General features: G+C 37.2%; 1 protein-coding gene across 1 annotated transcript; it reads right to left on the bottom strand.

The window, feature by feature from the left end:
- Window positions 1–15,305: 15,305 nt before the first annotated feature.
- On the bottom strand, window positions 15,306–22,213 carry LOC141325993 (uncharacterized). The gene is made up of 3 exons (XM_073834710.1): window positions 22,172–22,213; window positions 21,434–21,677; window positions 15,306–17,249 (listed from the first exon to the last, which is right to left on the bottom strand). Exons 2-3 carry the CDS (start codon window positions 21,603–21,605, stop codon window positions 16,237–16,239), a joined length of 1,185 nt encoding a protein of 394 aa, XP_073690811.1. The 5' UTR covers window positions 21,606–21,677; window positions 22,172–22,213; the 3' UTR covers window positions 15,306–16,236.
- Between the last annotated feature and the right edge of the window lie 485 nt (window positions 22,214–22,698).

Below are 22,698 nucleotides of genomic sequence, written 5' to 3' on the forward strand. Positions count from 1 at the left end.
CAAATAATGTCCGAAGAAGATGTCCCCTCCAGGTCACCGTACAAACAAGCTACAAATTTAGCTTAGAGCGATGTTTGCTGCCTCTTCAGTTCAGTGCTTTACATGACTGCCCCCTACTGATCATGTCTTTCCTGTGTCAATGTATTTTCCGTGTTCCCTTGGAATACACCGGCGTTACGCGAGACCACTTTACTTCCTGTGTGCATTTTAAATGGCCAGATCTGTAAGCTCCTTACTCTGTCTGGTTTGCACTCTGCCATGTGCCCTTATATAAGTATAATTGTATTTATTTGTATTTTTAAATTTCTACCTTTTGTATTTAATGTTACGTGTATGCACCTAGGGTCTGAGAGTAATGCAATTTCAATTCTCTGTATGTCCGGTACATATGGCAGAATTGACAATAAAGTTGACTTTGAATGACTTTGACTTGAAAAGCCCTACCCTTCTGGGTATCTAGGCTTTGAACCTTGGTAGTTCTTACCTTCAGCAGCCCAGGTCTTTGACCTTTTCTGCCCTTCCTATGTCTCTACATCAGATTAGCCCTTATAGTGCTATGCATCACTGGTATTGCTTCCCTCACTGAGGCGAGGTCATTAAACACACCACCTTTCGGCGGGGCTGGATAACCTTTCTCTCTATTTGAGAAAATAGGTATCTACCCATCGTCTGATAAGATTCGTCTGAGCTCCAAGCCTCGTCGGATTAGTTGGTCACTTGCTGCCACCCAATGTGTTCACCTTCTACCACACAGGCTGCTTGGAAGTTGTACAGACCTCTTGGTCTTCTGGAGCTCCATATAACAAGCAGCCTAGGCCATCAGACCTCTTTCTGCCCCTGTGATGCTTCTCCGACATTGCATATGCCAAGATCCCCCTACTGGGGGACTTGAACTCCTAGAAGGATCGCACAATACCTCTCTAGTTCTAGGGTAGGTCTTTCATGCCCTATAGCTCTGTCGTTTACCAGGTTGTAGCCTCTAGTAGAACTTTTTCTTCAGCCTACCTGCTCCCCTTAAGATACCTTGAGCATGCTGTCCCCTGTCGATCAGTCGGTTAGACCTCGTTGCTCCAGGGCGTTCCACCATGGCGTATGCTTGCCTCTCCAGAGGGTCACCTTGAGCATGGGCCTGCTCCCTGAACTACTAATCTGGGCACATCCTAGAAATGGTAAAAACGCACACTGGTTTCCTGTGTTCTTCTTCAGATCCTGTATGGTGGGGATCATGCTTTCTGCTTCAAACCCATTTTTTAAATGTTACATTTAAAAGAAAAAAAAAAAGAGTCAATGGAGACTGCAAAAAATAAAAATAAAAAAAATCTCCAAGTCTCAAGAAAAACAGAAGCAGGCATATGCAAAAAGGGTACACAAAGAAGTACCGACATACTGTTTATTGTGTTGGAGATGAGGTGCTTCTCTTCAACATGAGGAAACAGGGAAGGAAGGGAGGAGGAATTGAGCATGATTTTACAGACCTTATGCCATTCAGTCAATATGTGGCAAGCTTGTTACATTGTCTAATTCTGAGGCATTACTTTAAAGTACAATGTAAACCACATCAAGCTGTACAGAAGCAAAGCTGATGATTGTCCAGCCCCCAGCCAGGAATCACACAAAATTCAAAAAGAGAACGAAGAGATGACGAATTCGTTTTCCTGTAGCCCACCATGTTTGACCACTGAAGAGGATTTGGAAAGGATGACTGAAGACATTTCCATGCCACAGAGGCCTTCAGTTATTAATTTTGCCACCAGAAATGACAAAATCACTACCTGTGCATTCTTTTTTTGTGCAGTTTCCTAATATAGTTTTTATTATGCCACTGTTTTAATTACAATTATCAGAAACTAGACCAAGTTTAAATTTAAAAAACATTTAAACTCCACCTTGCCGTATTGTGGTGCTATGTGATTTGGGTGAAGAACAGTTCAAAAAGGCACTAAGAGTTTATTTCCCTGATCTGCCAGAAGAGTTTGAACTGTGTAAAGTAAATAGCCAAGGACAGATATTTCCTTTGCAGTTGGAAAGTTTTACTTCAGATAAGATTCACTCATACAATGCATTGGGGAGATCTACCCTTTATATTCATCTCAAGGTGAATACATATGATACTGTTTTTTATTAATAATTTATTGTTATTTACTGATTAAAAATGTTATTTTTCAAAAACATGCTAGCAATATGTTGTGTAAAATATGGCAATAATAAATATATTTTCAATTTTGTATATATTTTGTGCCAATTAGGGAACAGTTCTATAAAGACTCATCTGGATCTGGCACTGAGAAAGTACTCCTGGCTTCTGCGGTTATAGTCCCATCGTATGTATTCTATCCATCCATCCATCCATCAATTTAATCCAAATCTAATACCTGCATGCACTATATTGCCCAAAGTATTCCCTGCTTTTTAAGGCCACATATTTTTCTATGATTTAAGGTTGTCAGATGCAGCACTGCAGAGGAGCTGACAGAGCTTAAAATCTCCTTGGGGGACTGTGGGGTACCCAACATTTTTACAGCCTCAGTGACTGATCTGCCCACAATTTATGGGTAGTTAGTTACCCACTACATCTACCACAGGTAAAGACATGGTATATAATTTACTGTAACTTCCAGCTGTCAAATTTATCCTAAACAAATCTCATAAGGTGCACAATGTTGGATCTCCTGAATTTTAAAGTAATATCCACATTCAGATTGGATATGTTGTTGTGTAGATATGTCATTAAATCCATCCATCATGAAAATGACACTCGATGTTCCGTAATTTTATCGATTTGACTGCACTGACACTATAGTATTAGAACTAAACTTGAACAATAATAAACTGACTGATGACAGCATCATTTTCTGTAGAGTTGCTGTATAGTTGTATGTATTGTATAAACATCAGGTGCCTTGACAACAGCAATTTTGTAAGTCTTAACCTCAGTTCACACCAATAACGGTAACTATAAAGATAACAATATTAGCATCCACTTAGCATCCATCTTTTTATTCGCAATCAAAAAAATGTATTTGGTAACTTTTAGCAACGTATATTTAAGTGACTCTGACAATAAAAAGGCACACATTTTCCATCCAAATTACACAAAAAGAGGAAATGGAAGATGCCTTCCAGTACACACATCAGGTTAATTTAGTTCAATTTAATAATAATTAGGCATGTTCCATACAGGTTTTTTTTTTGCCTTCGAGTCCAAGTCCGAGTCATTTGATTTTGAGTATCTACCGATCTACCGATGTATGTTAGACCCTATTCCATCTAAGCTACTAAAGGAGGTACTTCCAGAAGTCATAGATCCTCTTCTGAATATTATTAATTCATCACTATCATTAGGATATGTCCCCAAAACCTTCAAAATAGCTGTTATTAAGCCACTCATTAAAAAAACACAACTTGACCCCTATGAATTAATTAACTACAGACCAATTTCGAATCTCCCTTTTCTGTCAAAGATACTAGAAAAGGTAGTATCCTCACAATTATGCTCCTTCTTAGAGAAAAATGGTATCTGCGAGGATTTCCAGTCAGGTTTTAGACCATATCATAGTACTGAGACTGCTCTAATTAGAGTTACTAATGACCTGCTATTGTCAAGCGATCGTGGTTGCATCTCTCTATTAGTGCTACTGGATCTTAGTGCCGCATTTGATACTATTGACCACAACATTCTTTTAAATAGACTTGAAAATTATGTAGGCATTAGTGGTAGTGCACTGGCATGGTTCAAATCGTACTTATCTGACCGTCATCAGTTTGTGGCAATAAATGAAGAGGTATCATTTAGATCGCAAGTGCAGTATGGAGTACCTCAAGGCTCAGTGCTAGGGCCATTACTTTTTACGCTTTACATGTTACCCTTGGGAGATATCATCAGGAAACATGGTGTTAGCTTTCATTGTTACGCTGATGATACTCAGCTCTATATTTCTTCGCAGCCCGGCAAAACATATCCATTCGAAAAACTAACAGAATGCGTAGCTGATATTAAAAACTGGATGGCGAATAACTTCTTACTGTTTAATTCTGAAAAAACAGAGGTGTTAATTATTGGACCTAAAACCTCCACAAGTAATGACCTAAAACACAGTCTAATACTAGATGGCTGCTCTGTAAATTCGTCGTCATCAGTTAGGAACCTAGGCGTCCTATTCGATAGCAATCTCTCCTTTGAAAGATACATTTCTAGCATCTGCAAAACCGCATTTTTCCATCTTAAAAATATATCGAAATTACGACCTATGCTATCAATGTCAAATGCTGAAACATTAATTCATGCGTTCATGACCTCAAGGATAGATTATTGTAATGCTTTATTGGGTGGTTGTTCTGCACGCTTAATAAACAAACTCCAGCTGGTCCAAAATGCAGCAGCTAGAGTTCTTACTAGAACCAGAAAGTATGACCATATTAGCCCGGTTCTGTCAGCACTGCATTGGCTCCCTATTAAACATCGTATAGATTTTAAAATCTTGCTAATTACTTATAAAGCCCTCAATGGTTTAGCTCCTCAGTACTTGAACGAGCTCCTATCGTATTATAGTCCTTCAGGTCCGCTGCGTTCTCAAAATTCTGGCAATTTGATAATACCTAGAATATCAAAATCAACTGCCGGCGGCAGATCATTTTCTTATCTAGCGCTTAAACTCTGGAACAATCTACCTAACACTGTTCGGGAGGCAGACACACTCTGTCAGTTTAAATCTAGATTAAAGACACATCTCTTTAGCCTGGCTTACACATAAAATCATTAACACATTTCTATAATTCAAATCCGTTAAAGGATTGTTAGGCTGCATTAATTAGGTCAACCGGAACCGAAAACACCTCCCATAACACCTGATGCACTCGTTGCATCGTAAAAAGAATGGCATCTACGCTAATATTAGTCTGTTTCATTCTTATTCCGAGGTCACCGTAGCCACCAGACCCAGCCTGTATCCAGATCAGATGGTCACTCCAGTCCCCCGGATCCAGTCCGTACCCAGCTTAGAATATGGATCACCACCTGGAGATTACTTCAATAGCCGTGGATGTCAACCAGATGAGCTCCAAGGCGGACCATCAATAAAGACCTCGCCAACCTTGACGGCCATCGGCGCTACACCACAGGATCCTGATGAGTTCTCTACAATCAGACATTGGTACAAACTGTTGTTTGGTCTGGCCAGAGGAGAACTGGTCCCCCGACTGAGCCTGGTTTCTCCCAAGGTTTTTTTCTCCATTTCTGTCACCTGTGGAGTTTTGGTTCCTTGCCGCTGTCGCCTCTGGCTTGCTTAGTTGGGGACAATTTCCAGCGAAATCATATACTATTTGAACTGAACTGACAATGATATCACTGAATTCATTGATGAACTGCCTTTAACTGAAAATTGATTGTTACAATAATGCGTTACTTACACACTATTGTGCTGTTTAAATACTGTGCAGTTGCTTTGACACAATCTGTATTGTAAAAGGCGCTATATAAACAAAGGTGACTTGACTTGACTTGACTTGACCGATGCCGAGTCCTGATCCGATACTTCTATAATACATAAAAAAAGAATAAAGAAGAGCGAAGAAACAGATCCAGGATGTTCCTTATTTTTTATTTATTTCCACTTATTTTAACATTCAACAACTGTTAACAAACAGAGCACTTCTGTGAGGTAGCTTGAACAATCAAGTAATAAATTACATAAATTCTTCACTTCTGGACTTTAGTGCAACAGTAAATATTAAAAAAGTCTAATACAAAAACAAATAGCACCTCAACTTAAAATACCCCGCAAGGCATGTAAATAAATAAAAAAATACGGTAGGTCTGCACTTGAGTTTCTGCTGATGTGGTACTCATGACCATCCCTGTGACTGCCTCTCTTGTAACATTTCCTCAAAAAAAGAAAGGAGCAAATGAGAGGACCAATATGACCAAAATTGAAAATATGACCAAAATATGACCAGGGGGCAGCCGTGGCCTAATGGTTAGAGATTCGGACTTGTAACCCAAAGGTTGCAGGTTCGAGTCTCAGGTCCGGCAGGGATTGTAGGTGGGGGGAGTGAATGTACAGCACTCTCTCCACCCTCAATACCACGACTGAGGTGAGTCCCTTGAGCAAGGCACCGATCCCCCAACTGCTCCCCGGGCGCCGCAGCAATGGCTGCCCACTGCTCCGGGTGTGTGTTCACGGTGTGTGTGTGTTCACTACTGTGTGTGTGCACTTGGATGGGTTAAATGCAGAGCACAAATTCCTTGTATGGGTCACCATACTTGGCCTCACCCTCCTTTCCTTTCCTTTCCAAAAGCTTCTGGAGTTGGCCTGAACTCCACTTTCCTCACCACAGAGCCGGAAAATATGACCTAGTTTAGGCTGAGGACGAGTACTAAATCAAGGTGGGATCACATCAGAGACTTAATTTAATTTTAATCAAAATTTAGTTTATATTTTAATAAGCCACGGGCATTATAATCTAAAAAAGCATCACAGGGACACTGATGGACTTATGGTGTGTTCACACCAGACGTGACTTGCGCAAATAAATCGTGCTTTTCATGCATATTTGGACGATTTTGATTCTCAATTTCAATTCTTGAAGTAGATTTGTAGTATTACTACAGCATTTCACCTCAGAGTTACAAATCAGGCACACAGCTGTGTTCTTGTTCACTGTATCTTTATCTTGCTTGTGAAATGTGAAATGCTTCCATACCTCTGACTTTTTATGTGAAGGTGTGGTTGACATCGGGAACGCTCCTGAATCATTTAATATTCTGCCTGATTACAAGTAATTCATGACTGAGAACCTCCATAGTCTTCTCACTCTTCTGAACACAGTAATTAATACAGCACTTTAATGAAATGGCAATTAATTTTGTGCAGGTAACAGCTGTATTATAAAATTGAATTATAGTCTGTTTTTGCAATGTAGCAAGCTAATCAGAGCAAATGCACAAAAGGTATTAAGGGCCTTTTATCAAGCTTGTTGTTGTTTAACTGTAAAAAAAAATGTCACAAACACCATTATTAAAAATGTATATTACTAATATGGAATTGCAATCTGCATTTATAAATGCGGATTGCTAGACCATTGCCAGCAGATTCCGTGTTGGTGTCTCTTCAGTCTGCAGAGACGTACCAGACATGGTGACTGCAATGTGGAACTGCTTAGTGGAGGAGTTCATGGTTGTGCCCTCCACAGATGAATGGAGGTCCATTGCAGATTGTTTTAAGGAGAGGTGGAACTACCCGCTCTGCTGTAGAGCACTGGACAGCAAGCACATCCTGATAAAGGCACCCCCCAACACTGGATCCGGGTTCCACAACTACAAGTGAAATTTTTTCTTTGTTCTCCTTGCTGTTGTGGATGCAAGGTATTGCTTCCAGGTGATTAATGTTTGGGCGTATGAACGGACGAGCAATGGTGGGACTCTGGCCAACTCTGCCTTTGGCCAGCCACTCTCCATCTGCCACCTGACTGTCTTCTCCCAGGAGCTCACCACTGAGGACCCCCAGCCCTACGTCTTCTTCTTCTGTGTCCTCTGGGTGCGTGAGTTCAATAAGACTTTAGTGTTATGAGCTGCTTTATTAATTATCTCAGGCACTCATCCTGTATATAATAAGACATGTGAATGTATGAAATGTTAGTCATCTTCACTGCCGGTACAAGAGTGCACTGACCAGAAGTTAAAGTCAATGACAATGTGGTCACAAGAGATCCTCCTGTTCGTAATGGTATGTGGATATTATCCCACAGACAACGACTTGCTCCGAATCAATGAGAGTAACCTGATGGGATCTTCATCAAAGAACAAAAAATGCTTCAAAGAGAACTGGTGTGAAGTATAAGTTAATAATCAAAGGTCTCTTTCCACGTTTTGCACAGAGTGCTGTCAGATGATTTGTGCTTGTCTGCAGTCTGATCCTCAGCAGAGACACTTTCTAAATAAGATGCATCTCCATCACTAGTTTAAGTTGGTTTCGGTTGGTTTGATCAGCAGTCATTTAACACTAGAACCACCACAGTGTAAAATTTGCCATTTGTTTTCCAAATGTACATTATAGATTTCCAATAAAATGTCTAAGTCTCTCAGTCATTGACTAAAATTGTGTTCTGAACAATCCTGTTGTTAAAAAGTACTTAGATAAAACCAGATAAAAAAAAAAAATATATTATCAACCAATCAGTCCTAAGTGGTCCGGAAGTGACTGAGCAGACGAAGACACCACATAGAAATCCGCTGAACAGCTGATCACAGTACATCAGGTGAGGCTGATTTCCTTGACATTAAATAAGCTTTCTGGGATGTCAAATGTGTTTTCGTTGGTTTGGAGGATTTTGAGTGGCATATAAATTCAACAATGCAAATGACGAACACTATGGAAAATCCAATATGAAGGTGTTTTTCTTGTACAATAAGTCAATTTAAGAGCAGCAAGCAAAACTATTTGCTTATAGAGCAACTATAAAGCTATTCAGTCAAGAGCAAGATTTTGACACATCTGATTCTTTGCCAACAGTTTACGTTACCTTAAGACAAAACTGACTGTTTTTATGTGAATATACTTCCCAGTACAGTTGTTCTTTTTCTCAGTTTATTGCACTTAATGACTCTTTAACATCAATCAGCTTGCACTCTCTATCTTCTGATTCACAGATGTTTCTTTTTTGCGGCTATATTTACACACTACAGCAATATGTCATACATATTAAACAGGCCTACCCATTTTTTTATCAACTATAAATTTAAAATCTCATTTTTGGCATGATTGTTTACATACAATATTGCCAAAACATACATAAAACAAGCAATGACTAGAAGAAATACACTGCACCAGTAATAAATAAAAGTTATGTGCTAATTAATAAAAAATATGCTATAAAATAAATAAATTCTTAAAAAAAAAAAAAAAAAACTAAAAATAGTAATAGACACTCGGGACTGCCTTTTCAAGTTTAATTTGCCTGCGACTGTTTGTCAATTTTGTGCACACAGACTTTAATGGTGCAATCACACCGAACTCCAAGCGAATATGCGCACCGCGCCACTCGCTCTAGTTTATCCCCGCGGGATGTTTTTCCCGTCACTCGCGCGAATAACAACAGGGCGCAATCGACCGAATATATATATATATATATATATATATATATATATATTTTTTTTTTTTAATGTACAAATGTCCTAATCTATTTCAATATTTATTAATTAACTAAAAATAGTGACAATATTTATCTTAACCATAGACTGTTACATTACGTCATATTAATGCCAGCCCATGACTTTATAGAGCGGCGCCAGCCAAACCCGTGAATTCCCACTCGTGAACTCATACTAGATCGATGGACTCCCAGTTACGAGTTCTGACGTAACATAGCCCGCAAAACAACAATATCAGCCCTAATGCGAGCGGTGTTTATGCAAGTGGTACACGGTGGAAAAATAGAGCATAGGACAATATAACTTTGCAATCAAATTAATAATAATAAAAATAATAATAATTCATAAATGTGCCCAGGCAGTTTGGCGTGACTTGCCTGGAATGCTACAAAGTCATGAGTCGTGATTTTAAGTCGTGATTTAGGAGCTCAAAAACCTGCCTGGAACGCACAGCATTAGATGCATGCTGCACCATTAATATTATTATTAAATAAGGCCTATTATTAACATTGCATTTAGTTTGAGAGCAAAGGAATGACAACAGAACCTGTACATTATTTGTTTTGTATTGCTTTTTACCTTCTCTCCAAAACTCGTTTTTCTATTTTGAAAAATATTAAATAAAGCAAAGCCGTTTGAACAGCGCTCCTATTTTATCTTGGTACCATGATCCGCACTTACAATACAGTGTTCTTTTTAGCATTTATTTTACAATACTAACTAATAGGATAGAACACAGGTGTGGTGTTTTAGCAGCTAATCTATTGGTGATTAATATAAATAAAATAAAGCTAAAACTCTGTTTTGTCAGTGTTCCATGGTCTCATAGCCTACTATGAGAAATAACGTTTAATAAATGCAATACAATGCATCACAAATCCGTGAGTACAGTTTACAAACCCGTGGGAACGGATTGCTAAAGCGTACGCAGATATTATGAATTTGTCGGTAAGGATTCAAAGTCCGAGGGTACGGTTTACAAAATCTGAGCTCACGGATTGGAAGTTCGTGGGTACGGTTTGATAATCCGTGGGCACGGTTTATATTTATTTATTTAACCAAGGCAACAGTTTAAGAATTCGTGAGTACAGTTTATAAACTGAGGGAACGAATTGCAAAACAGTCCCCACGGATTAATAATTTTTCTTCTACAGGTGACGTAAGGGGCTCCGTGTGAGCCCAATATCGTTTTGCTTAATAAACTTATTTCCTTGTTTACTGACACCTATTGGTTATTTACTGGTACTACTGCCTTAACAATGACACTCCCAATGGAGAAGATGAGGATAATTTAATAGCATTTAATAGAGCCGTGTAATGTATAAATAATGAATATCAAAAATAGTCTAATAGACTGTTTTATATACAACACATGACTTATTGTGGCATACAACAACCAATTTTTAACCAAAGACTAGGCTATGTAAAATGTGAATTAACTTTTATTATTAACTTTGGTAAGTTTCAGATTTCAATTCATAAATAACATCGATGGAGGGGGCCCAAAAAATGCAGCCTGCCTAGTGTAGTCCATTTATTTAATCCGGCTCTGTATGATAGTGTAAATAAGAGATTGATCGTGCAGTAAAGAGAGCATTGTTGATTATAATAGAGCTTTGTGATATCGCAAACTAAGATGAGTGACAGCTTTTAATATTTTTATGAAAGTTTGTAAATGAGATATTAAATTAATACAGCCGTTAAATAAACTAGTTATTAGTGACTTACGTTGTCTGACAATAACACTATGTCTGATTTTGCTTTGTTTCCTCGTCAAAATTTATTCTGGAACAAGTCACACCGCTGTGCTTAAATGAAGATGCGCAGAGAAAAAGAAAAGTGCAGTTGCACATCTCCAATCAAACACAGCGGTGTTTCGTTTATAAGTGAACGTGTGTTTTTAAACGAATCTCGTGAAATGATTCAATTTCCCATTCATAAAGAGAGTCACTTGAATGAACCATACGATGAATGAATTATACGATTCAGTAATTAATTTCAGTTTGTTGCCGCCACCTGCTGGCAGATCCTTTCAGTTATTGAAATCTTAAATACTTGTCTATTAAAAATTTTATATAGAAAACACTAATCTCAACATTAATTTATGACTCATAGCACCTCAGAGACAATATTTGTGATCTTCTGATCAAGACCAGGAACAGTCCATCACAATAAAACTTTTAACATAAATTCTGCTTTTTCTGTTTACTAATATTGTTTAAATTTCTTCTTTGCAACAACATTCCTTTAATAGGAGATCTTCATTTATGTATAGTTAACTGGTGATCTTGGACCACTGACCTGGACAGACTGTTGTGCATAAATTTAGTTACAACACAAATATAATTTCTTAAATTGTAAAATGTATTTTTTTTTAAGTTATGCTGAATAAAAAGTGTATGTATAACTATTTTTGGCTTTTGACACATTATTTAAAATCTGTGGCTAAGAAATAACAAATTTTTTAAATGTTTTTTTGGTGGGGCCAGTAAAAGTTTTGGCAGGGCAAGTAAAAATCTGAACCACTGGCCCGATCGGGCCAGTAAAAAAAAACGAACCCTCCATGTATAATCATCATCCTTAATTATATCAAACAAGGCAGTAGTTGGTTTCGGGCTTCGGCCTAGGCTGTTTTTAGCTGTTTTTTTTATCATGGAGAGCCGGAAAATATGACCTGGTTCAGGCTGAGGACGAGTACCAGATCGTGGTGGAATCATATCAAGAGACTTAGATTTCATTTTAACCACAATTGTTTAGATTTTAATAAGACAAATTTACAGGCATTATAAAATTCATCCACAATCTTGGTGGAGGGGGTTTTCGGCTGTTTTCAATTTATGACATTTAATATAAATTTTAATTGCAGACTACAAATGAGTTCTAAGTTGGTAAACTGTTTGATTTGTCGACCAAGTCAATAATTGGAAAACTGCCTTCTCCTAAGCATCATATTTCCTTTCGTTTAACCTGGTCATCCCAAAAGCCTCCCCATGGAGATTGGCCTGACATTCCCAACAATATTGGAGTCATTTCCACTGCTGAGGAACAGCTGGAGCAGAACATCCTGGATGAGGGTAAGAATAATAAATCTATGAGAAATGTAGTTATAAACTATACTTTAATAATTGTTTATCCTTTAATAAACCAAATCCATGTTATAAAATCATCCACAAACTGGGTTAAGAAGGATTTGGCTTTGTGTATGAAGGGAAAAACTGCCCAGGGTAAATGATGGACTTGACTCTATAATGTGCACATGATAATTGTTAAGGTTATTTAGGTGGCTGTGAAATTTTCAATGAAGACATCAAAAAGATGTATAAATATATATATATGGTGGATGTTCCCACCACCTTCATCTAAGCATCCTAATTCCTTTGTTTAAAAAAAAAAAAAAAAACCCTGGTCATCTCAAAAGCTTCCCCATAGAGATTGGCATGACAATTATCAACAATAAAGGTCCCATAAAATAACTGGACTGGGAGGATGACACAGACCACTGCATCATGGTCATGGAGTGGCACATGCCCTGTATGGACTTGAAATTAGTTTCATGAACACAAAGCATTTGCAGCCAGTGAGGTGTATTCAAAAGGGACATCAAACTGGAGAGCCTGCTGGTGAACCAGTACACCCTAGAGGTCTAATTGATTGACTCTGGATGCGGTGAGTTATTTAATAGGGCTGTTCGATTCCGAAAATTTTGGAGTCGATTCCGATTCCGATTCCTGGTTCTGGAATCGATTGCTCTCAAAATTGTGGACATCATGAGCCAGTGCTCCCGTAAAATAACATCTGAATCGTTTTTTGAACTGGTTAATTTAAATGATCTATCCGAACAAAACTTTTCGTGGAAATGTATCAGAATATAATAACTATTAGCGAGCAAGAGGCAAATTAATGGGTGCTTCTCAAACTGAAGGCTGCATCCTTAAACTCAGACGAGTTTAGTAATGAGTCGTTTTTATTACGTTTATTTTCGTCAATCGACGTTTGATGACTTGCAGCCTTCATGGAATGCAGCCTTCCGTTTAAGAGGTAAGTTTTTGTTGAACTGAAAACGGCTCTGAATGAGGAGTCGATTCCCCTTGAGAGGATCGATTCCAAACGTTGGAATCGACTCTCGATTCCCAATGCCTCGGAATCGATTCTTTTTGGAATCGATTCCCAGCCCTATTATTTAAGTCTTTAGTGTTATGAGCTGCTTTATTAATTATCTCAGGCACTCATCCTGTATGCAATTAAACATTTATATCTTCACTGAAGGCACAAAAGTGTACTGACCACCAGAATTCAAAGTTAACGGCAGGTGTCACACAAAGCTATGGACAATGTGGTCACAACAGATCCTCCTGTTTGTAATGGTGTGTGGATATTATCACACAGACAACAGCCTGCACATGATCAATGAGAATAACCTGCAAGACTTTCACCTTGATAGTTAAACGCGGATGTATACCAAAGACTATGGTCGCGCGTTTATGTCTCCTCCGCCAAAACACAGACGGGATCGCGTCGTCCTCCATTCATAAAAACCGAAATTACTATTGCGCGAAATGCCACGTAAATTCGTAGTTTTTTTGGATTCATAAATCAAATGTTGGTCTGTAACTTAATTCAAATCGCGATATGGATTAGTGTCTGTTTGCCTAGCTGTATGTATGAATGGTGGAGACGCGCTTTTACTACACACATACTGAAACACACGTGACGCTCCTAGTAATTTTTGGCATTTGCATCTCACATGAACATAACAAACTCAATCTCCAAAATTGCTGTGTCTGTCACTTTTACCGTTTCATTTGAGAAAACTCACATATCATACTGTATACAAAGAAACTTCATGGCAACCTGTCAAAATAAAAGTACGGTGTAACACGTAAACCCTCCACCATTCCCGCCCCACAGCCGCCATGGCCCGCCCCCCTCCTGGCTACGTGCTACAGTGGAAACACTGGCTACCATAGATATATATACGTAGATGTATATTTTTATCACACTGTACAACAATAATACTGTTTTTTTATTACAGTAAGGGCTAAGTTTAGGGTTGGGTAGGTGTAGACGTTAAAAAAAACACAATCTAATATGTAGAAAAAATTATTTAATTGTTAGTTAGTTAGCAAACACAGGTACATCTTATTGAACATAATTTATTTTCATCAACAAATTATCATAGAACAGCTTTATCGAGCAGTTTGTGATGCAGTTTGGAAACAGGAGATGAGCCCCTGGTCTAATGCGCCACCTGGCTTTGGAAACCCATTCTCAAAGACTTACTTTTAGTCATTATTTGGGTAGCACACATATTCTGAATGCCTTCAGCAGAATTCAAATTAGCCATTTTAATCTAGATTAATTCCAAGATTTAATCTAGATAAATCTAGATTAAAAAAATTAATCTATGCCCACCACTAATATATATATATATATATATTCTAATACAGGTTATTGTTTTGGTGAATATCTGTTTCTGAGATTATAAAAAGCATGGGTATTCAACCAGGCGTCCACAGTGGTATTGCAAGGGGTCCACTAATTAATGTTGAATCATTAATGATTTTTTATAAACATAAATGGTAACACTTTACAATAAGGTTCTTTAGTCAACATTAATTAACATGAATTAAATAATAAACTGCACTTACACATGTGGGTCCTTAGCTGGTCATGTTGTTGGTCAGGGACAAGCATAAACCAGCATAGACCAGCATCAAAACCTACCTAACCTGCATATGCTAATTTTTTAGAATACAAAATAATGTTTGGGAAAATAAATCTGTTTTAAACCCTCTTTTTCCTCCACACATTGTGACAAAATACTAAGTTCAAATAAAAACAAAATTAGCTGCATATAACATCGATAACAGTTCCACTAAACATTTGGGGGAAATATGATTTATGTGAGGCACTGGACACCGGATGCTCACCATGATTACACATAGCCGCTCTAATCAACTTTACATCGGTTACACACTAATTTAAATCCTGTAGAACTAATCATGCAGCATATTTATGGCTTGCCCTTTAAGACAATCCTATAAGACAATTCCTAATTGGTTCCAAAAACTGATTATTACAGCCTTCCATGAAGCTGCCAATGTAGGTGGTAGAAGCGAGCAAGTTACTGATGTGCAAATTAAATCCATGCACACTGATGTTAAAATGCTAACAGTGTCCTTTATTGTGTTTCCATCAAAAAACTTCCTGTGAGCTCTCCCTACAATTCATGATATACAAATGTGAAGTTTCTTACATTGTAGACAGAGCAAACACATTGTCCATAGTCCATATTATTCCTTGCATGTTTATGCATTAAGCTCAGTCCAACGCAATAGAGCCAGTTGACACGGTAAAGTGTACCATGAACAAAACACATTGCTTTAAAATGTGAATTAGAATTTATATCATTGTAGGAGCCCTTTATAGGATTCGTATTGGAATCCTTTAGGATTGTTTTGACCTCAACTGTAATTGTGGTTGCAACAATGTGGTTGCCGAGAAACAAAGAGGTGTAAGTTTGTGGAGTAATTTACAACAGCTTTGATTGTGGCTCAACCAATCAGAATCAAGTACCGGAATTGTCAGTTCTACATTTTGTTTGAAACCAAGTGTGCCGTAGGTGTCCTGAAAAGTGAAGCCAAAAGTTTTCAATCGCTCCCCGGTGGCTGGCTGCAGTATAGGTCATTAACCCCGTCCTCTCCATGTAATCTAATGGGAAGTGAGCCAAACTAAATAATCGAATTACACGGCAAATAATCATCGTGTGAGGTAGTTCTTGTAATGCTGATTCATGTGCAGGTGTTTGTTTTTCTAATAAGTTCGCTTTTAAGTAGTTATTTGATGCTATAAAAACGGGGTGTGGTGTCATGATTGTGATCGTGCGATTGGGTCTGCGGGAGTTTAGGCGAGACTTTGACACCACGTCTCTGCCTCACGACACTACTGCGCAAGCTCTGGCTCCAAATGACGTAATTTCCCCCAAGATGGTAGCGGCCATATGGAGTTGTTTTGCTTCACTTTTCTATAGTGGAAAGAAGCGGAGACGCGTTGTCCATCTTTTTTACAGTCAATGTTTGAAGCTGTCCATGCTAAGGGGATCTGTTAGACTTCTCTTTATTGTGAATCTTCATGTGCTTGTTAAGGCTTCCTTTTTGACTGAAACGGTTTCCACACTGTTTGCATGTGTAAGGCTTCTCTCCAGAGTGAACTCTCTTGTGAATGTAAAGATATACTTTCCTAGAGAAACTCGTTCCACACTGTTGGCAGGTAAAAAGGCTCTCTGTAATGCAAACATTCTGGTGATCTTTAAGGTTTCCACTTTCACTGAAACTCTTTCCAGACTGTGGGGATCTGTAAGGCTTTCCTCTATTGTGAATTTTCATGTGACTTTTAAGGTGTCCTCGTTGATTAAAACTCTTTCCACACTGTTGGCATGTGTAAGGTTTCTCTCCAGTGTGAACTCTCATGTGAATGTTAAGGCTTCCTTTTTCAGTGAAACTCTTTCCACACTGTTTGCATGAGTAAGGCTTCTCTCCAGTATGAATTTGTATGTGCCTGTTGAGGCATGCTTTACGCGCAAAACTCTTTCCACACTGTTTGCATGAGTAAGGCTTCTCTCCAGTGTGGAATCTCATGTGCCTTTTAAGGTGTCCTTGTCCTTTGAAACTCTTTCCACACTGTTGGCATGTGTAAGGTTTCTCTCCAGTGTGAATTCTCATGTGAATGTTAAGGCTTCCTTTTTCAGTGAAACTCTTTCCACACTGTTTGCAAGAGTAAGGCTTCTCTCCAGTGTGAATTTGTATGTGTCTGTTGAGGCATGCTTTACGAGTGAAACTCTTTCCACACTGTTTGCATGAGTAAGGCTTCTCTCCAGTGTGAATTCTCATGTGCCTTTTAAGGTGTCCTTGTCCTTTGAAACTCTTTCCACATTGACAGCAAGTAAAACTACTCATAGGTCCTGTTTTTTGAGCTCTTTTTTGTTTTGAAGCCTTTCCTGACTCTAAGGAACAAAAAGATTGTTCTCCAGATACAAAATCAAGAAGATTCTCAAACTGGTCTTTCTCTTCAGTTTCATTTAGTACTTCCCTCTCCTCTTTCAGCTCTGTTAGGTGAAGGTAAGGTGGAAAAAAGAGATGAAAGTTAACCCCAGTTTAATGGCACAAAACAACATCAAAACATGTAGATATGTGATACATGAATGCTAGATCCTATACCAGGGTGTCCAAACCTGATCCTGGTCGGCCAGTACCCTACAGAGTTTAAGTTAGCTTTTATACAATTAATTAAATCTAAGAAATCTATACAGACTTATCTCAATTATTTATATACCATTTTTATGTCTCCTCGGGGATAAAATTCAACAAATTTAGAGAGACTAGGAAAAAAGAAAGAGGACAAACTTCCCACTCAACCATCAGATGAAAAATTCATCACACAATAATTCTTCTGAGGTTTTATTAAGGGAGCAATTATGTTAATAATTGCCAATCCTAAAAGCTGGCTGTTACACTTGACCTTTTAAATGGAAAACACCAAAACAAAACACCAAGACTGTCAACAGCCAAGTATTGTGAATTGTGCTCTGCATTTAATCCATCAAAGTGCACTAATGCTGTTAAACTAACCTGGTCCAAGGAACCATCAGGCTTAGTCCTGTAACACGGACCAATAAGAATGCTCTGATTTTACTTACAACTGACTTACTACTGACAATTATTTGACTTTAGTATCAGGCCAAACATAAAAGTATATAGATTTTTTCCGCAAATAATAAATGAAATAAATAAAAACTTAGCCTGCAACCAACTGTATTTAATGTATTGTGCCGAAGTTTTAATTACATTTTAAGATATAAAAACAATTTAACAAGGTTGCTACTTGCACATTCAGTTGATCGGAGGTTTCTAGCCGTGCAGCCTTTCTCTCTTGTTGTACATTCTATCTCTAGTTTTTAATACACTAAACTAAAATATAGAAAACAGCCTACATTTTAACTGGGAAGAGAAACAGACATTTAATCATTTGAGGTAGTAATTAGGACTGTATTAGTCAGCTTACAACTGATTTACATTTACTGCTATGATAAAAATACACTTACATTATAGTTTATAATACTACATGTGTCACATTTAATGTCCAACAACAAATATTTAAACAAAATGTATGTTTTCCTCGTACTAAGCTACTATTATATTGTGTCAGTGCTTGTTTAATTGTGTAAACCTTGTCTACTCCTGACAACAAAATGGATGTTTGTATGACCTTTTAACATTTACATATTCTTCTGAAGAATATACACTGAAGAAAACACATCTCAAATGTATTAAATGGTACAAATATATTTGCTATGGTGGATCTATTTGACCTATAATTGAAATTAAGGGCAGCTTTAAGAATAAGCGTGCACATCAAATTATCTTGACTCACTGAACATGGATCAAATTAGCGAGATAGTTTATTAGTCACTAATAACCTAACCTAAATGGTCATTTATGGAACAAATTTAACCCTGATCGATTTAACAAATTATTTCAGGTCATGTTTTCTGAAAAAAAAAAAATAATAATAATAAATAAATAATAATAATAATAATTGGTAAATGAAATGATCTTACTAGAAAAATTGCATGAAAAAAGTATCATCTTATCCATTTGTACAGTCTAAGGTGTAAGGTGAATTTAATGTTTTCTGACATTTCAGTGTGGATGAGACACTTTTGGAAAATGCTAGTGTGGATAGAGAATATTTTAAAACAAAAAGTCTGTTTTCAATTGTATTTGAATTCATTTAGGTGTAGCCTAAGTGTTTTTCCTTGTCAGGGTGGCCGCGGATCCTTAAAAAGTCTTAAATTCCGTTGTCCTAAAATAAGGCCTTTAAATGTCTTAATTTGTCTTAAATCTAAATCCAAGGGTCTTAATTTTTTTACACTTTGAAAAGGAAAAGTTTATCGTTTTGAGGAGAATCTCCTGCGCAGGTTCTAAATCTGTTCTGTTGCTAGACACGCGCTTGCTTGACAACGCCTCAGCGTTGCCAGATTTAGCGGGTTTCCACCCAACTACACGCATTTGAATCGCAGATTAGCTGTTAAATTTAACCATCATAGAGTAAAAGTTTATAAATGTTTTTACGTTGCCGCACACAACTGGCGCGAGCACGCGCAGAGAGAAAGAGAGGAGAGAGAGGCGCGCGGCGCGATTCACAGAGATTGATTCCTCTTTAACTGCTATTTGAACGGAAACGTACATACCAAGTCATGTCTTGATACCCGTTTTGGTATTCTGTTTAACAGTCGTTTATGTCTTCAGTGAACCGAAACAGCTGAGAAAGAGATGCGTGCCAGTATTCGGTTTGGGCATTTGGCCTTAAAGAGACAGCGTCCTATAAATACCTGCAGTGAGAAACACTAGTTATTTTACAATTAATTATTAAATTTCCCCTCCTGAATACTAGTGTTATTGATTTTATTACTAACTTTATGTTGTATTCATTTACACTTGTCATTTGTGTAATTGTTCTTGTAGGGCTGTCGCGGTTAAGGAATTTCCCTTGCGGTAATTTTGAGTGGCTCAGTAGCGCGGTATGCGGTATTACCGGCATGTAATTGTGTGTATGCTGTTACAATGTAAGGTCATATTCAGAAATCAATAAACCGAAACCAAATCGCGTTGATATATGAAGTGAAGTAAACAGTACTTACATAGAAACCTAGCCAGTAAGAAATGCAAATTTTGAAGAAAAATGTCAGAAATACTTAGAGGCTTTGCATCTGAAATCTTCGTGTATATAACAGTTAGCGCGCACCCTCGAGTCTGACTGGACGAGAGACTTTCTGTCAGTATGTCACCTGCGTGTTCTAGGCGAGCTGTCAGTCAGTGCAGTTTCATTTTTACGCCACAAGATGGAGGCAAGAGACTATCTTTGAGTAAGTCTTTAATCCGTTCATTCAACTGTACGTTCAAAAACGCTTATTTATTCAAAGAGAGACGTAATGAAACACGATGTTAAAATCATTTTAACTTTATTCAAAGAGAGACGTAATGAAACACGATGTTAAAATCATTTTAACTTTAATCGCCACTTTTAAAGGCTCAGCTGACTAGCAGAGCACCGATGTTAAGACAGAGATTTCACTTTCCTTGGACATGACAAGCTAGTTTCACATACATGCATGACTCGATCTGAAAGACAGAAGCAGATAATCGCACATGGTCAGTCGATCTCTCTCTCATTCACTGTCTGTTTAGGCTTGTTAAGTGCATATCTACTGAGCCTCATAATAAACACATTATGTTATCATTACTAACTTATTACTAATTTAATATTCAGCGCACAGGCATTAATTGAGAAGGGCAAATCCTTAGGAAAAAAGAAAACAGGCAAATATCGCGGTTGCTGCGGTTGTTGCATTCCTCTGCGGTTATGCACGTCAATAGCGCGGTATTGCGATATTGCGGTTATCGCGACAGCCCTATGTTCTTGTTTTGTTACTGAACTTTAGTTCAGATAGTAGTTTTTGCTGTGGATGAGAAGTAGCCTACCTAATGTAAGCATTCAGTAATTAGGAAAAAACTAACTTTTTTTTTTTTGCTGATCCGAAAAATGATCTGATCCATGACTCAAAATCCGTGTTTGTTACACTGTTACATTGGCTTCAAAGTGTGTGATAGCCTTGACTTTGTCATGGAATAGAAAATAATTTCTTCTTCTGGAATAGTGTTTTCTATTGAATATTCCCAAGAATAATCAGTTAAATAAAATAATAATTTAAAATATCTTCATAGTTTTGTGCTAGACTTTTGCGGGACTTTCAATTTTGTCTTAAATTTTGTTTGAAAATGGTATTAAAAAGTCTTAAAATGTCTTAAATTTAACTTGGTCAAACCTGTAGACACCCTGCTTGTTTTATTTGCTTACCAAATACGTAAAATGAACAAATGTAGACAGCATGCAGTAGCCAAATGTAATTACTCACATTTCAAGGTTTGTTTTGTGCAAAATAAATTGTTTTCTTAGTACTTTTAAATAATTACCCTAATATTTTTAATATTACAAGCAGATACTGGGTTTAATGTTACAATGTTTGGTTTAGACTAATTGCATTTTATTGTCACAACTTAAATGCCTGATGTCATAATAACAAATGTCCAGTATGAAAGCAGGATCTTCTCAGCTGCACTTGAAGGCGGCATTAGTATGTGATCTCAACATGCAACACTTCTGTCAAATGTCAAAACATTTCTGTATATTCAATTCTATAATGAGTTCAGCTATGAAAATAAAACTAACCTGTTTGTTCCTCAGTATCTTCATGTTTGACTCTGAATGTTTCTTCACTCTTCATGTCTTCATTCTCCTCTTTAATAAACACCATCTTTGATTGTTCCTGAGTATCTTCTTGTTTTAATGTTAATGTTTCTTCAATCTTAATGTCCTCACTCTCCTCTTTAATAAACGCCATCTTTATAACAGTGTGTCACGTGGATCTCTGTTGATTCTCCAGGAGTTGTTTTGTGAGTTTGAAAACTTTGTCCTGTTTAAGATGACAATAATTAATAGAGAGAAAAATCAATGCAAACTAAATCTCCATCTGCGTCTCAATCAGCTCCTAGTTCACTAGTCAGTGCACTAGAAAGACAATCAGAGAGTTAATAGACTTATATAAAATCTATAAAATATATACAAATTGTAACCAAAGGTTCATACTTAGATTATAATTTTAGGCTATTTTGATTTATGTTTGTTATTCAATTATTTGTTCATCCTATCTAACAAATTTCACAAATGATTTGATTCAAATGATTCGATTCTCAGTTTCTCTCATCACTTCTTATCATCACACGATTGATTCATGATATATAGAGAGAAATGAGACGCATCTTTTGTGTTATTAAAGCCTAACGTCTTAAGTAACTCTAAAGCAATACAACGTTATATTTAATAAGGATGATTTATTTAACATAGCTTGTAAAAACGCTTTATTGATGCAACAATATCCATTGGTTTAAAAACTTTAAAACCACAAACCTTTCTTCAGGCGACTCACAACTTGTCACAACAGATGAGGAGCTCAGCGCATCTTTATGACGTCACACCACCGGACCAAAATAAAAGTCCCATTGGTTCACTGCTCTCTAGAATCACAAACACATCATAGAAATGTTGATTATAGAATAGAATTTCGTACCCATGATGATGCTTTTCTAAAGTTATAAAGATCGTAAATGAATCTATTAATAATATTCTCTATTTTATTAATGTACATTTATAACACTATGCTTGCTGTTTATATACCTTGCCATTACAATACATTCACATAAAACTAGTCAATGCTACTGTGTAACGTTTACAAAGGTTGTGTGATGGCAAATTTAAAAGGAATACAGTCCACTGATTATGACCTTTTCAGTTTCGTTAACTGGCAAAAACATGCAAATATATTCAGCTGTTACTCCATATCTTCCCTTATTAACAGTGAAAAGTTTGGCTAATAAATACAAGACACAATAAACAGTTTATTAGTAACTTCAACTAGAAGTACATCTATCAGGGGG

This window comes from Garra rufa, chromosome 1 (assembly GCF_049309525.1).
Source record: "Garra rufa chromosome 1, GarRuf1.0, whole genome shotgun sequence".
NCBI classification, from domain to species: domain Eukaryota; kingdom Metazoa; phylum Chordata; class Actinopteri; order Cypriniformes; family Cyprinidae; genus Garra; species Garra rufa.